The 17,534-nt window shown below is 46.6% G+C and overlaps 1 protein-coding gene across 3 annotated transcripts in view; it reads right to left on the reverse strand.

Annotated features, from left to right (window-relative positions):
• DIS3L2 (DIS3 like 3'-5' exoribonuclease 2) overlaps positions 1-17,534 on the reverse strand; it is a 202,045-nt gene that overhangs the window by 71,750 nt on the left and 112,761 nt on the right. For all 3 annotated transcript variants that reach the window (XM_087933659.1, XM_087933657.1, XM_087933658.1), the window contains exon 12: positions 5,174-5,286. In XM_087933659.1, the coding sequence (XP_087789785.1) occupies positions 5,174-5,286 (113 nt within the window). The remainder of the gene's footprint in view (positions 1-5,173; positions 5,287-17,534) is intronic.

Raw genomic sequence — 17,534 nt, forward strand, 5'->3', positions numbered from 1 at the left:
TTTTTGTAATGTGATGACCAAAATTGGATGCAAGTATTCCAGGTGTGGCCTTACTAAAAGGCTTTACAAAAAAAGCACTAACACTTCGCGTGATTTTGATTCTATGCCTCTCTTTATACAACCAAGGATTAAGTTGTGGAAGCTTCATCCCTGGAAACTTTTCAAGGAAAGACTGGACTGCCACCTGTCAGAAATGGTATTAGGCTCTGCTGCTTGGGCCAGGGGTTGGACTAGATGACCTACAAGGTCCCTTCCAACTCCGTTCATCTGTATCTGTACTTTCTTTGGATTGGGGTCTTAAGAGGGTTTCCCATTGCAAGAGCCTGAAAGAAGCAGGCAATCTGTTTCACCAGCCAAGTCCTTCGGCGCTTCGAAGTTCCCTTTCTTTTTCCTTTTTTTGCTATTTCTTTTGGTCTCAGCCCTTCCACGAATTCAGACTTCGATCCCTTCTTTATTATTCCGCCCGTCCTTATCAAAACATCGACACCCTGACAACCTGCTGGGGTCAAACTGGAGCTCCTGAAGGCCCTTGGACTCAACCCGAAAGACCAGCTTCCAGGGCCATCTTTGATCTCAGAGTTTAAAAAGACAAACCCGCAAAATATTACGGGAGATTTATGGCTGAACTTCTCCACTCCAAAGGATTTCACACCTAAAACAACAGGCTGGGATGTGCCAGAAAGGGAGAAAAACTGTTTAGGTTTGCCTGCTTTGTAGAATCTGATACACCCGGGGTTTCTTTTGAGACAGATTTGCACTCTTTCCAAACAAGCCTTTCGCCTTTTACACCACTGCCCGGGCAGGCAATTCGAGAGAATTAATTTATGCAAAGCTATTCAACTTTCTCTACTGCCCCCACCTCAGAGCACTGAGCCTTATATATGCCAGATTTCCTATAAGTCACTATATATATATATATATATATTGTGGCGACCAAAATTGAATGCATATATAAAGATGTTGAGACTCTGGAAAGAGTGCAGAGAAGAGCAATAAAGATGATTAGGGAACTGGAGGATAAAACATGAAGAACAGTTGCAGGAACTGGGTATACCTAGTCTAATGAAAAGAAGGACTAGGGGAGACAAGTTAGCAGTGGTCCAATATCTCAGGGGCTGCCACAAAGAAGAGGGGGTCAAGCTATTCTCCAAAGCCCCCGAGGGCAGGACAACAACGGGTGGAAACTAATCAAGGAGAGAAGCAACCTAGAACTAAGGAGAAATTTCCAGGCAGTGGGAACAATGAACCAGTGAAGGAGAAGAATTAGAGAATAGAATAGAATAGAATAGAATAGAATTAGGAAATAGAATAGAATCGAATAATAGAATCGAATCAGAGAATCGAATTAAAGAATTGAATTAGAGAATAGAATAAGAGAATAGAATAGAACAGAATTAGAGAATAGAATAAAATTAGGAAATAGAATAGAATCGAATAATAGAATCGAATCAGAGAATCGAATTAAAGAATTGAATTAGAGAATAGAATAAGAGAATAGAATAGAATTAGAGAACAGAATAGAATTAGAGAATAGAATAAAATTAGAAAATAGAATAGAATAGAATAGAATAGAATGAGAGAGAGAGAGAGAGAGAGAGAGAGAGAGAGAGAGAGAGAGAGAGAGAGAGAGAGAGAGACTTTTAGCTTCATGCAAGGAAAGCAGCAGGAGCCGCAGAAGTCTTTCTTTCTCTCCCCCAAACTCCGCCAGAAACGAGTCTTTGCCGGCGCAGCCTCTTGGAGCAGGAGGCCTTGCAGGGTCCCAAACATTCAGTTCTGGCGGAGTTTGGGGGAGAGAAAGAAAGACTTTGGCTGCTTTCCTTGCGTGCAGCCAGAAGCAGAAGAAGAAAGAAGTGGAAAGAAGCAGCCCGGTGACCAGGCCAGGTGTGTGGGGTGAGTGGGGCAAGTTCCTCCCCCTCCACCCCCCCCTTCCCCTCACTACCTTGTGTTGTTCACAATGCAAGCGACGACGCAAGCCTTATGTTTTCCTGGGCCGTGTGGGAGGTACAGCCTTGTGTTCCCACGCAGCCTGGATTAATTGATTTGGGGGGGACACTTTTCTGCGGACCACCAAAATTTTCTCATGGACCACCAGTGGTTTCTGACCCACTGGTTGGTGACCACTGAATTAGAGAATAGAATTAGAGGATAGAATTACAGGATAGAATTAGAGGATAGAATTAGAGGATAGAATAGAATTAGGGAATAGAATTAGAGAATAGAATAGTGAATAGAGCACTGGAAGTTTTTAAGAAGAGACTGGACAGCCATTTGTCTGGAATAGTATACAGTGTCCTGCTTGAGCAGGGGGCTGGACTAGAAGACCTCCAAGGTCCCTTCCGACTCTTGTTCTTCTGTTAAGCCAGGGCTTTAATGCTACATGGCTGCAGTCCCTTCTTTCTTTCCCCAGAGACACATTGGTGAAAGAATAAATTATCTACTTAGAGGAATTCGTGCTTTGACAATGTTTTGGGGTACTTTTGCTTACTAATCCTTTACTTTTGCACCGTGGAATGAGAAGGCCGCTCGTTTACACTTTTGCCAAAGAACCGTAGGTTAGGGTTTTGCTTTTAAGCCAGCCAGGGATTATAGGATTTGAAGTGCAAAATATCCAGAATGCATCAGGTCAAGAAGAAAAATGACAAACCTTTGCTGCCAATTTGCCAGGTGCAGAATTAATCGTAATCCATGCTTTAATTTTACGAGAGGATGCCATACATTTCCTACACAGGTTGTAGCCCTCGACTTACAACAGGACATTTAGTGACCGTTCGGCCCTGAGAAAAAATATTACTTAGGACAGTTGTTCACACTTACGACTGCTGCAGCCTCCCCCATGGTCACAGAATGAGACGCACCGACTTCTGTTTATGATGGCCACTGTGTCCTGTGAGGGGGTGTGTCATGCGATCCCCTCTGGCGACCTCCTGACGAGCAAAATCCATGGGGAAGCCAGATTCACTGAACGACGGTGTTGCTCACTTAACAACTGCAGCGATTTGCTTAACAGCGGTGGCAAGAAAGGTTGCACAAACAGGGCAAAACTCACCGAATTGTCTCGCTGAGCAACAGAAATGCTGGGCTCCATAATTATATAATCAGAGTTGGAAGGGACCTTGTAGGTCATCTAGTCCAGCCCCCCGCCCAAGCGGGAGACCCTACACCATTTCTGACCGATGGCAGTCCAATCTCTTCTTGAAAGTGTCAAGTGATGGCGCTCCCACAACTTCCGAGGGCAACTTCTGTTCCATGGGTGGATTGTTCTCCCTGTCAGAAAGTTTCTCCTTATCTTCAGGTTGAATCTCTCCTTGATCAGTTTCCATCCATTGTTTCTGGTGCTTTAGAAAATAACTTAGAATAAAACAGATTAATAGCATTGGAAGGGACTTTGGAGGTCATCTAGTCCAACCCCCCCGCCCAAGCAGGAGACTCTACACCATTTCTGACAGATGGCAGTCCAGTCTCTTCTTGAAAGCTTCCAGGGATGAAACTCCCACACTTTCTGAAGGCAACTTCTGTTCCGTGGGGTTGATTGTTCTGTCAGGAAAAATTCTTCCTTGTTGAATTCCAAGTTGAATCTCTCCTTGTTCAGTTTCCATCCACTGTTCCTTATCTGGGCCTTCGGGTGCTTTGGAAAATAGCTTGACCCCCTTCCTCCTCCTCTCTGTGGCAGCCCCACGGCTGTATGTGGAGGACTACCTGAATACATTTGCCTGTGCTACATTCTGAGTTCATATCCAGGAGAAATCAGTGCAGGAATGCAGGATAGCTCACCCGTTGAAGATGTTTAGATTAACCCGGCGGCCATTTTAAAAATCGCCTTTAAATGCCGAGGTTTCCAAGCGATGCTAATTGAAGGCCGTTTAAAATGAGCTAAAAAACGTCGCTAAAATGTCGTTTCGCTTAATGATCTTCCCCCGAGCGGCTTCAACAAGCCCCAGCCGCTCGGTCGCTACATGGTTAAGGGTGGAAAAGGAGGGGCACCCCCTCTCCATTCCACCCCCCCCCCCAAAATAAGCAATCAATGGGAGAATGGAGTTATGGAATATTGGCACCAACGCTCCCCCCAAAAAAGGAAGATCTGTCAATCAACAGGAAAAGACAGCCAATAATATTGGAACTTGCAGGCCCTGGCAAAGGAAGGGAAATGGGAGGGAATGGTCAGATCGGGAAAGAGGAGAAATTGCCAAGGCTTGTGAAGAGCCAGGAAGGATTATTCTGGAATATTATTGGGGATGGGATTCGTGTGTGTGTGTGGTGTGTGGTGTGCCTTAAGCAAATGGCATGAGATTTTAAGTTTGGCCTTCAGAAGGAGAAAATACAATGGAAAGTAAGAAGAGTTACGGGCTACTCATCCCAAGCAGCTTAAATTTAGGAATAAATGTACAGATTCACAAAGTTGGAAGGGACCTTGTAGGTCATCTAGTCCAACCTCCCACCCAAGCAGGAGACCCTACACCATTTCTGACAGATAGCAATCCAGTCTCTTCTTGAAGGCTTCCAGGGATGAAGCCCCCACAACTTCTGAAGGCAAGTCATGGCACTGCATATAGATTAACAGAGTTGGAAGGGACCTTGTAGGTCATCTAGTCCAACCCACCGCCCAAGCGGGAATCCCTACACCGTTTCTGACAGATCTCTTCTCTTCTTGAAAGCCTCCAGACATGAAGCTCCTTCAACTTCCAAAGCTGAATAAAGGAAATGCATGAAAAGAAGATCACCGGAGAACGAGTCCTTCTCCACTAGTACAGGCAGTCTTCGGCTTACAGCAGTTCGTTTAGTGACCGTTTGAAGTTACAACGGGGACTGAAAAAAAAAGTGACTTGTGAGCGTTTTTCACACTTACGACCACTGCAGCCACCCCCGTGGTCACACGATCAAAAATTCAGACGCAACCCGACTCGTAATTATGACGGTCGCAGAGTCCTTCTGAGGAACAAAAATCAATGAGAAAGCCAGGTTCACTTAACGAACGGGTGACTAACTTAATACCTGCAGTGATTCACTTAACAACGGTGTCTGGAAAGAGGGTAACATGGGACACAACACTGATTTAACCAATTCCTCACTTAGCAACATACATTCTGGGCTCAATTACGGCCGTACGCTGAGGACGACCTGCATTCAAGAGAAGGCTGAGCCTTCTCTGGCTTTGAGGCCTGAAGGCCCTTCTCACCTTTTGCACCAGGTAAACGCTTGTGGCTCTCTCGCCCGCCACGTCATCTAGGGCGGTGCCTTCCGGGACGAAATAACTCACGTCTGCGATGTGTACCCCGACTTCGAAGTTCCCTGAAATGGGCAAAGAGAGAACATTCGTTATCTCGGCTGCTGCGGCACGCTGGGAGTTGAAGTCCACACATCTGAAAGTTGACAGGGGTGAAGAACATGGCGTGATATCACACAACCAGCTCGACTAGCATCGCTAGGAAACTATGTGGTCGGGCTTAGCTTTTGGGGGAGAAAAATAAGGGGGGGGGATTTGTGCCTCTGCCTACCAGCATCCATTCGTGTTCCTCTGGCCGGTGTACTGTCAGTGTGTGTGAGAGAGTTGAGGGCTGTTTGGAAACTGAAGCCGTATTTGCTGTGTGAACAAGAAGGAGACAGCAAGGAGCCTCGGCGTGGCTTAGCTCAACTGTTCTGTACTAAAGCTGGTTGCGGCTGTGAAACTGAAACCGAAACTCCTCTCCTTTGTTTTGCATTTTGCAACATATTTCTTTTCAGATGGGGGGAGGAGTAGAACTCCTTAGCATCAGAGCATGTTAATAATAATAATAATAATATAGGAAATATTAATGCTCTGATAGTCATATTTTCAGGGGATGCCATCCACCGGCTAACCTCACTTGCACGCGTCACCCCTTTTCACTGTCAGAGGCCTTCAGAAACTACTTCTACAGCCGGCAAGGTTTTCCTGAAGGCCTAGATAATGAAGCTTTGGATCGATCCAGAGCTTTGTTACCGACTACAGAGGCCTTCAGGAAAGCCTTGCCGGCCTTGCTGGCTACAGAAGAAATGGACTGGCAAGGCAGGTATCAGGGTGTGCGAAGCCTGGCTATAACTGTCCAAAGGTAAGTCTCAGGACTCCACCGTCGGATCTTGTTCATCCCCGGCCAGCGGGTCTATTGGCATCACGAGGTCAACACCGTCTGGGAGCCTCCAACCCAGCCCGGCGGGCTCGGTGGGTCTCCCGGCAACAAAGAGGGCATCCCGAAAATACCCCGAAGTTACTGAAGTCAGGTGAGCCCTATCGTTGGTGGCGGGCTCTGAGGTAAGTCCTGCCACATTTGGAGCCTGACTCTGGAGTGGACGAGATCTTAATTAGGGCTTATTTTTTGGGTGTGGGGGGGTAAGGCTTATATTGGGTGCACGTGTAAAAATCAAGCTAGGACTTACTTTCAGAGTAGGCCATATTTTCGGGGAACCGGTATTTATTCTGTCGTGTTTATGTAGTGTATTTTGGAGGCGGTGACCCTTTGAGAGCTGTATGCAATGAACATTTCATTTTAACGCATGCCGATTACTGTACATTCAAATGGACAATAAGGTTATTCTAAGTCTAAGACAGCCTCATAATCCGACTTAAAGAGACCGAAGTTAAGCAACGCTGCTCTTAGGCAGACGGCTGCGGGCCCGTCGAGTCAAAAACCAGGCCATCAATCGTCGGGAACAAAAGTTTTTAATCTTGCAAAAAAAAGCAGCGGGAGCCAAACGGTTGCAAAAGGCTGAGGGGGAGGGAGAGAGAGAGAGAGAGAGAAAAGAGAGGAAAAAAAAAAAAACCCTCTCCTTTTTGAAATCCCACTTCTCATCTCTTGACCCCAGAGGATAAATATTGACGGAAGGAAAAGGAGAAGGCCATGACATCATGGCATTCGCGGCAGCCTCAATCCGAGCTGCGGCCTCTTGAACGGGCCTGAACTCCGTGTCCTCAGCCGTATGTTGACAAACCGAAGCGCGCGATCTCATTCCGGGAGATAATCAAACACGGAAGCTGCCAAGCTAAACTCTCCTTTTACCCCATTTACGCTCAGGATTCCCATCAGAGGTTTTGAAAAGCACAGGGGGGCTGCCCAGAGCCTCCCGCCCTCTTCCTTTCACACTTGAACTCGTGAAAAGAAAAGAAAAAAAAAAAAACCTTTATTTAGTTCCATCTCTAGACCGCACGTGAAAAGCAACGGGGGCTAAGATTCAAATCCCGCTAAGATTCGCCCTTTCCCGAGCTGGCAGATCGGACAATGAGGCTCAGAGTGATTGGGGAATACGATCTAAACCTTCTTTTTTTTTAATAAAGAAAAAAGCTGGCTACGTAAAACTTACCATTTCATCCACCCCCCACCAATTAATAACTGTCAATAACGGTCCTTCCATCTCCCACTCCATCCAATAACCATTGACGAAGCGACTAGGACGGGAAGTGAAATGTTTTTATTTCCTCAAAAAATTTCAGTCCGGTTCAGTGCTGGGATTCAACTAAGGTAACAACCCGGTACGTGTCAACTCGTAAAGCATGCCTGTTTCTGAGTTGCCGTAAGCAAGGGAGGGAGGGAGGAACCCGAAGTCCATTCCACACTTCTCTTACAAAGATTGTAGCTAGGCTACTGGATCTTCTACCCACGAAAATCCTTCATTGGAGAGTGTGATTGATGACACTCAGCCCAGGAAGGTGTTTTGTTAGAGAATCTGATTTATGACACACCCGGTGGGGGAGGCGGGAAACAGGTGACCGTGAATTACACGTGCTTCAACTGGGATAATGCCAACATGTTGCTCCGAATAAATCTTTTGGATTCTTTTTATTCCTGGAACTCTGACAGCAAGCCCACTCTGACACGTGCGATTAATTCAGAGTCACCTGGGACCCTGTTTCCACTCCCTCCTGCCTGGATGTGTCATACATCAGATTCTCCAACAAAGCACGTTCGTGGGCTGTTTGAAAACAGCTCTAGAACTTACCTTATCACTGCAGGCCCAGTGAGTAAAAGAGCTGAAAGGAACGGCAATCTGTCCTGCTTTGTGGCCCACACCTATCAGCTGGGCTTCAAACAGAGGAAATAGACAAGCGCAGGGGTAGGTGGACAGAGCCAACTCATCGCCAGGTTTGCCCAAACCGGTCCGTACTGGCTGAATCCCACCCCTGGTCTGGTTGCCTTTTCAAAATGGTGTGGAGACAATAACTTGATCCTCAACACCAATAAGACCAAGGAGCTTATAGTGGACTATATAGAAGGAACAGGTCAGACATCCAGCCCTCACTTATCCATGGAGACCGAGGGGAGTAAGTGGCCAGTTTTAAGTTTCTTGGTGTTACCCTAAAAGAGGACCTGACCTGGGGTGCCCACATTGCAGCCCTGGTCAAAAGGGCCCAGCAGAGATTATACTACCTGAGGCTTCTCAGGAAACAACAACTGGATGGAAAACTGCTGGAGACCTTCTACCGCTGCACCATAGAGAGTATCTTAATTTACTGCACCTCTGTATGGTTTGCCAATTGCACAGGGGAAGATAGGACAGCACTCCAGAGGGTTAACGTCATAACCCAGGGGATCATGGGTTGCCCTCTCCCCACTTTGGAAGAGCTTTAGAGCTCCTGCTGCCTTAAGAAAGTCCAAAACATCCTCAAAGATCCATCTCATCCTGGGAACCCCTTTTTTTGAACTATTACCACCTGGCAGACGGTACAGGATAATAATAAAAACCAAGAGAAATAGGCTGAAAAACAGCTTCTATCCCAGGGCAGGAGCTCTCTTGAATTCTACTGTCTAGTGCAATATTAATGCAATATCAGGGGTTTTCAATTCAATGTGTGGAGTGTTAAGGATGTGTGTTTGTGTTGATTTTCATGTGCCCTGAAGATGGTGTTTGATTTCGCTGTACGAGGCGCAATGACAATAAAGTAAACTAAACTAAACGTACAAAACCGCTTGTGAGACGACGGTGAGCTGAACGACGGAGAATCTTCATAGACACAGAAGGCAAAGAAATTACAGGTAGATCTGGCCAAATGCTGCTTCTCTATCTACCTTGGTTGTGTAAATAGAGGCACAGAATCAAAATTACGTGAAGGATCAGTACCGCTTTATAAAGACTCGGTAAGGCCACACCTGGAATTGCTGCATCCAGTTTTTTGGTCACCAGGTTACAAAAAAAGATGTCGAGAGTTTTGGGGAAAATGCAGAGAAGAGCACCTAAGATGATTAAAGACATGGAGACTAAAACCGTTGCTGGAAGAACGGTTGCAGGATTTGGATATGGTCCGTCTAGAGAAAAGAAGGAAATGATAGCAGGATTCCAGTATTTGAAGGGCTGCCACAAAGAAGAGGGAGGGTGTCAAATTATTCTCCAAAGCACCAGAAGGCAGGACAACAAGCAATGGATGGAAACTAATCAAGTGTGAGAAGCAACCTAGAACTAAGCAGAAATATATTGACACTGAGAACAATTAAAGGTGGAACCACTTGCCAACAGAAATTATGGGTGCTCCTTCAAAACTGGAGTTTTTTAAGAAGAGACTGGATGACTATTTGTCTGCAATGGTATAGGGACTCCTGCTTGAGCAGGGGGCTGGACTAGATGACCTCCATGTCCCTTCCAGCTCTATTCTGATTCTGATCCTTACCATAAAGGTAGCATTCGTACCCGTGATTTTGGGTTCCTGGTGGCGATACCTGGAAGGAAAGGAAGACCACTCAAAAAGCTACATACGTGGGAATGCTACTTTTTCAGTATTCAATTCAGTATTGATTGTTTGTCTGAGTGCAGCTGGTCCTTGACTTGAGACCACAAATGAGCTCCAAATTTGGGGTGCCCCATCGCCGGAGAAATATAGACAGCCCTTTGTCTGAAATGGTATAGACTTCTCCTGCTCGAGCAAGGGGTTGGACTGGATGACCTCTCAGATCCCTTCCGGCTCTATTCTGAATCTGATTCTGAAATGGTATAGACTTCTCCTGCTCGAGCAAGGGGTTGGACTGGATGACCTCTCAGATCCCTTCCGGCTCTATTCTGAATCTGATTCTGAAATGGTATAGACTTCTCCTGCTCGAGCAAGGGGGTTGGACTGGATGACCTCTCAGATCCCTTCCGGCTCTATTCTGAATCTGTTTGGAAGCAAGCTGCGATTTCAACTTCTTCACTGATGACCTCACCTCCCCGAAACAGCAGCTGCCCAGCGAGGTCCCATTTTCTTTTTATTACAGAAAAGAGAGAGAGAGGGAGGGAGAAAGGAAGAAAGGAAGGAGGAGGCTCGTCTTTCATCTGTTCATACCCTGCCAAAAATTCGCCAGCGCAGCAATCTAAAAGTTCGAGTTCCACTATTAAGATTTAAGAAAGAGACTCTGAAGTGCAGGGAACAGCGTGAGAAGGAGGTGGCGGTGGAAAGGAAGACCCCACTGCTGGGATTAAATTCCCATTTTATTATTATTCTCCCCGCCCCGCAAGGCAAACGAATAAAGCAAAAGGATGCATTGTGTAAGGACAGGTTCGGAGCTTGGAGATCCCCATTATAATGTAGAGTCAGATAAGATAAGATAAGATAAGATAAGATAAGATAAGATAAGATAAGATAAGATAAATTTATTGTCATTGTACTCAGAAACCTGAGAACAACTAAATAAGGCGCTCTTTCACAACATACAACTGAACAACACCAAAAGACATATACAAATAACAATGTAAAACAAATTAAAACAAATAACAATTAAAAACTGTACAACCAGGATATGACCGGACCGGTGGAGGTATTCTACTGGTTTGCCCAGTTCGGCCAAACCGGTAGCGCTGAGGATCAGCTGTGAGCGAAACGCTTCACTCTGACGATCAGCTACTGTAGTCTTAAGTCGAGGACCACCTGTATTAAGGTCAACACCGGACAATACCGTAAATAATAATAGCCAAGAGGGAAAAGATCCAACTTTGAAGATGTAATTATTTTTATTTCATGCCCCCTACGCATGTGCACGCAATCCGCACCCCTGCTCCTCCCTTACTTGCACTGCGCCTCACAGCTGATTTTTGGCTGCTTTGAGGCCTTTTTTGGCCCCCCAGAGGCTTGAGGAAGGCTTCTGCAGGCTTCTGCAGGCCAAAAACTAGGCACTTCTGGTATTTCCGGAAACACAGGAAGTGATGAAATGGGCCTAATTTTCAGCCTGCAAAGCCTGAAGAAGAAGCCTTCCTCAAGACTCTGGGAGGCTGAAAAAGCCATCAAACCCACCGAAAATCAGCTGTGAGGCATGAGCAGTGCAGTGAGCTAAATTTGCCTGCAGCTCGCGCGCCGGCACAAATGGCTCTGCCTGCCACTTGTGGCACGCATGCCATAGGTTCGCCACCATGGGTCTAGGGTCTCCTGCTTGAGCGGGGGGGTTGGACTAGAAGACCTCCAAAGTCCCTTCCAGCTCTATTCTGATTGATTGAATCAGGAGACAGTCTGAGATGACACGGAATATCTCTAAATGTTTTACGGTACATTATCAAAGGTTTTGATACTCAACAGCAGGGTAAGTATAACTGTAAAAACCTTTTACCAAGTTTTTAGCAAGGAAGGGGGTTTTGTTTTCTAGAGTTTTTTGGGGGCTCCGCTGGGCTCCGCTACCGATTTCAAATGATCTGAACCGAAGACGGGGACAGGGGCACCCTGTTCCTACAACTTCAAGAGCTATCTGACCACGGTTTTGTTCTTGGCACCGGTTGCTGGACCTCAAGATACTGCAGGCTCCCTGAGTTGTAACTCCCTAGCTTTCGAAAGAGATCCCGCTGACGGGGGGTTTTTTTCGGCAAGGAGGAGGGGAACTTTTCAATTGTGCGTGAGATTGCAAGTCTACGCACTTTCGTTTTCAATTAGCGCTCGGCTCCGGGGGCAGGGAAACACTCTCTGTTGGAAGGGGAAACGAGAAAGCCGAATTAGAGCTTCTTTTAAGAATCCCCTTTTTTTAACCGGTTTTTTCTTATCCGTCCATCCGTCGAGACGAAGATGCAGGCGGTTCTTGGCTTACGACCAACGCAGCGTGCCCCAATTTTACGATTTTGCTTGGCGCTGTTGTTAAGTGAATCGCTACAGTTGCCACGGTTGAATTAGAATAATAGGATAATTAGAATTGGAAGGGACCTTTCTAATCCAAGCCCCTGCTCAGGCAGGAAACACAATTTCATTTCAGACAAATGGCTGTCCCATCTCCTCTTAAAAACCCCCCCTCCCCGTGATGAAACACCCACAAAAGGAAGAAAAGAAGGGGAGAGGAAAAGGAAGAGGAGGAAGAAGGAAAGGAGGAAGAAAAGGAGAAGGAAGAGAAGGAGAATAAGAAAGAAAAGAAGAAAAGGAAAAGGAACAAAATGAGAGGGAGGAAAAGAAAGAGGAGGAGGGAGAGAGGACGAGGAAGGAGAGGAGGAAGAAAAGGAGAAGGAAGAGAAGGAGAATAAGAAAGAAAAAGAAGAAAAGGAAAAGGAACAAAATGAGAGGGAGGAAAAGGAAGAGGAGGAGGGAGAGAGGAGGAGGAAGGAGAGGAGGAAGAAAAGGAGAAGGAAGAGAAGGAGAATAAGAAAGAAAAGAAGAAAGGGAAAAGGAAAAAATGAGAGGGAAAAAGGAAGAGGAGGAGGGAGAGAGGAGGAGGAAGGAGAGGAGGAAGAAAAGGAGAAGGAAGAGAAGGAGAATAAGAAAGAAAAGAAGAAAAGGAAAAGGAACAAAATGAGAGGGAGGAAAAGGAAGAGGAGGAGGGAGAGAGGAGGAGGAAGGAGAGGAGGAAGAAAAGGAGAAGGAAGAGAAGGAGAATAAGAAAGAAAAGAAGAAAAGGAAAAGGAACAAAATGAGAGGGAGGAAAAGGAAGAGGAGGAGGGAGAGAGGAGGAGGAAGGAGAGGAGGAAGAAAAGGAGAAGGAAGAGAAGGAGAATAAGAAAGAAAAGAAGAAAAGGAAAAGGAACATAATGAGAGGGAGGAAAAGGAAGAGGAGGAGGGAGAGAGGAGGAGGAAGGAGAGGAGGAAGAAAAGGAGAAGGAAGAAAAGGAGAATAAGAAAGAAAAGAAGAAAGGAAAAGGAACAAAATGAGAGGGAGGAAAAGGAAGAGGAGGAGGGAGAGAGGAGAAGGAGAGGAGGAAGAAAAGGAGAAGGAAGAGAAGGAGAATAAGAAAGAAAAGAAGAAAAGGAAAAGGAACATAATGAGAGGGAGGAAAAGGAAGAGGAGGAGGGAGAGAGGAGGAAGAAGGAGAAAGAAAAGGGCGAAGGAAGAAAAGGAGGGGAGGAAAAGGAAGAGGAAGGGAGGAGAGGAGGAAGAAGGAAAGGAGAAAGAAAAGGAGAAGGAAGAGGAGGCAAATAAGAAAGAAAAGAAGAAAAGGAAAAGGAAGAAAGGGAAGGCGAGGAAAAGGAAGAGGAAGAGAGAAGGAGGAGAAGGAAGAAGAGAAAGAAAAGGAGAAGAGGAAGAGAATAAGAAAAGAAGAAAAGGAAAAGGAACAAAATGAGAGGGAGGAAAAGGAAGAGGAAGAAGGAGGGAGAAGGAAGAAGAGGAGAAAGAAAAGGAGGAGGAGAATAAGAAAAAAGAAAAGGAAGAAAAGGAAGGGGAGGAAGTGGAGGGAGGAGGAGGAGGAGGAGGAGGAAGCAACCAATACAGTTGGACTCTATTCCTGTTCCCGGAAAAATAACATTTGTCCATTGTCCAGGGTTATCCCAGAGATTTTAGGTGAGATGGGGTGTGTGTGTGTGTGTGTGTGTGTGTGTGTGTGTCTGTGCACAAATTTGATAAATCAATCAATCGACAAAAGAAGGCTCAGAAAGAGGCCTTCGTCCTGCAGTGGACAGACCATGGTTAAAATGACAACGACGATGATGATCTGATGTGGTACTGATCAAGCAGAGGGGAAAATGCGTTGATGGCATTGCGTATCCTTTTTTTTTTTTAATACCTGGAATTGTTAAGATGCTTTTTTTCATGTAACTTTCGGGGAAAAGGGATAAGGAGATTTGGGTGGTTCGGTTGCTGGAACAGACGGAGGGGATTGGGGCAGATGGCTTTGAAATGTGCAATTTATTTCTCAACTGCTCCCAATGCGATGTATTCTATTATTATTATTATTATTATTATTATTATTATTGTTGTTGTTGTTGTTGTTGTTGTTGTTGTTGTTGTTGTTTTTGAGAGAACTGGTGTGCAATAAAAGCCAACACGGGTAATTCCTCGACTTAAAAACCACAACGGAGCCCGAAATTCTCCTATTGTTAAAGCAAGGCTGGTATTCAGTGAGTTACCCTCCATTTTGCGACCTTTCTTGGCGCCATTGTCAAGTGAATCACTGACGTTGTTAAATCGGTAACACGGTCGTTAAGTGAATGCGGCCTCCCCATGGACTCTGCTGGTCAGAAGGTCACAAAAGGGGATCGCGTGGGACGCTGCGACAGTCATAACTATGAGTCAGTTGCCAAGCGCCTGAATTTGGATCAACGAGGACCGGCTGCGGCGGTCGTTAAGTGTGAAAAGGAGGCATCAGTCTCTTTTTTTCCAATGCCGTTGTAACTTCGAACGGACACTCAGTGTTGTAAGTGGAAGCCTGAAAAGTGACCTGACTGGTTTTCACATTGTTCTGACCCAAACCTTGTTCCAAGGAAACAAACACGAAACGGAAGTAACAGCAAAACCTTTGAATGATTCTTTACAAATTCCGTTCCTTGTCTCTGATAAGAACAAGCCTTGCCAAGGTTGGGCGAGGCTGCCAAGAACACCAGATAAAGTTACTAAGAAATATTTCAAACACAAAGAGTCTCCAAACACCAACCAAGATATCCCAAACATCCACCAGGCTCGAGTGCAAAAACTTCTTTGCTTCCTGCAAAGAACTCCGGTTTCTCAGCTGGCTTTCATCTCTTAAGGGAGGGCCCATTGCCTTGAAGCCTTACTCCCGAGTCGCCCGTGCTGCTGCAGCTGCTCTTCCCTTCGAGCAGCCCTGCGTGCACATGCACTTGGCACTGGCTCCTCGGGGTGCTCCTCATCCTCATCAGCCAGCCTCCACAATGTCCAAAGGCCGCACTCCACTCCCTGATGGTCCTGGCCCCATCAATGCATCTCACGCAGGCACCTCACCTGAGTCCTCGCTCTCCGAGACCTCAGCCATCCGCGCCTGCTGCCGGCGAACCGCAACACACACTTATGTCCGTGCGGTCACGTGATCAAAAACTTTGGCGGCTTGGCAACTGTCTTGCATTGATGACGGTGGCAGTGTCTCCCGACGTCACGTTTTGCGACCTTCGGACCAGTAAAATCAACAGGTTCACTTAACGACCGCCTTGCTCACCGAACAACCGCCTCGATTCACTTAACAAGGGTGGGCCAGAAAGGTCGTAAAATGGGGCAAAATCCACTTAACAACTGCTTCCCTGGGCAACAGGAATTTGGGGCTCCATGAAGTAAGTCAAGGACTAGCCTGCATTGTCCCGTGTTCGGTCAGGTCCAGGCAAAATGCAAAAAAGCATCATTTGCCCAGTACTGAAAACTTGTGACCGGTCCTCACACTTACAACCACTGCCCCATCCCCACGGGTCACACCATGTCCACAGAACGCCACGCCCATAGCTGATCGGCTGGGTCTCCTTTGGTTGCCCTGCACAGGAGAACGGAGCTGGAAAGCAGGTTAGTTGGGGTGGGGAGGGAAGGGGGATTTTGCAGTATCCTTTCCTCTGCCACACCCACCAAGCCACACCCACCAAGCCACACTCTTCAAGCCATGCCCACAGCTGATCAGCTGGGTCTCCTTTGGTTGCCCTGCACAGGAGAACGGAGCTGGAAAGCAGGTTAGTGGGGTGGGGAGGAAAGGGGGATTTTGCCGTATCCTTCCCCCTGCCGCTCCTACCAAGCCACGCCCACAGAACACCACGCCCACCAAGCCACGCCCACCAAACCACACCCACAGCTGATCGGCTGGGTCTCCTTTGGTTGCCCTGCACAGGAGAACGGAGCTGGAAAGCAGGTCCACCAAGCCACGCCCACAGAACCGGTAGTAGAAAAAATTGAATCCCACCACTGCTCATATCTAACCAGGGGATTGTTCAGCCCCTTAGATCAGCTTGTCCGACTTCGATTGACATCTCCCAAAGACCCTGCAGGTGAGCAACCCAACCAGCCTCTCCCTTACCTACTTCAGCATCCACAGGTAGGTCCTCCAACTTACAACCGTTCGTTTACAGTTGAGCATCCAAAAGTAGTGACAACAGCACTGAAAACAGTGACTTGTTCTATTATTATTATTATTATTATTATTATTATTATTATTATTATTTTGAATCCCACCACTGTCCTCCACGCCTTATCAGCCTAAATCCAGGGTAGGCTGACAGCACGGACTTTATCTGCGAACAGCTAATAAATTAGGCCTCGGGGATTTGTCAAACGGCTTTTGGAGGACGGGTCTTTCCCGTTACGAAACAAACCAGAGAGGTCCCCTCCGTTCCAAAGCATCTTAAAGCCTGGGAAATCACTTACACGCGGCACCGGCGTGGCCTTCAAACCCCTGCCAAAGAGCAGAGGTTGTTTTTTGTGTGTGTTTTTTAACTTGCGGTGGCCAAGGCAACGACACACATGTGCAAAGCGACTAAGGTGTCGGCGCCCAGGACAGCTACGAGCGTGCCAGGGATTCTGCTTCTGGAAGGCGGTGGAAGGTCTCTGTTGTGTTTGTTCCTGGGAGATCCGCGCGCAGTACATCCCGTCCCTTAGCCCTCCGCCAGCTCCTCGCGCTATAAATATTTCACCGCCTTTGCGAAACGAGCACGCGGGGTGCTGCCCCCGGGACGGCGGCAGGAAAGCCGCGTTCCCTTGACTTAACGGCAGAAACATGACGGGATTCCACCAAGGCAAGACAGTGGGGGGTGGAAAAAAGAAAATAAAAACATTGCAGGAGCTTCCAAGCTGAGCCACCGAAACGGAGCAAGGCAGGGGTAGCTTAGCAAGACGGCTGCGGGGGAAGCCAGGCCGAAAGAGCGACGGAGCGGACGGAGGTCAAAAACGGGATAGGGAGAGGCCTGGTTTGTTAAGGTCAGGCCAAATGGAAGCCCCTGAGCTGCTCTCGGCGGAATTTGCTCCTTTGCTCCCGAGGGATGTCAGAAGGGCAGAGTAAAGGAGGTGGAAGGGACCCTGAAGGTCTTCTAGTCCAGCCTGAGAGCCTGTGCCAGGGCTGTCGAACTCCCATGCACTGGCCACACCTAACCTATCCTATCCTATCCCATCCCATCCTATTTCTATTTCTATTCTATTTCTATTCTGTTCTTTTCTATTCTATTCTATTCCATCCCATCCCATTTCTATTTCTATTCTATTCTATTCTATTCTATTCTATTCTATTCTATTCTATTCTATTCTGTTTCTGTATTCCATCCTATCCTATCCCATCCCATCCTATCCCATCCTATTTCTATTCTATTCTATTCTATTCTATTCTATTCTATTCTCCTATTCCATTCCATTCCATTCTATTCTCTATTCTATTCTATTCTATATCCCAATATTCTATCCTATTCTATTCATTTTCTCCATTCTGTTCTATTGTATTCATTTTCTGCATACTATTCTATTCTA

This window comes from Pseudonaja textilis, chromosome 4 (assembly GCF_049901715.1).
Source record: "Pseudonaja textilis isolate UNSWEBS1 chromosome 4, rPseTex1.2, whole genome shotgun sequence".
Lineage (NCBI taxonomy): Eukaryota > Metazoa > Chordata > Lepidosauria > Squamata > Elapidae > Pseudonaja > Pseudonaja textilis.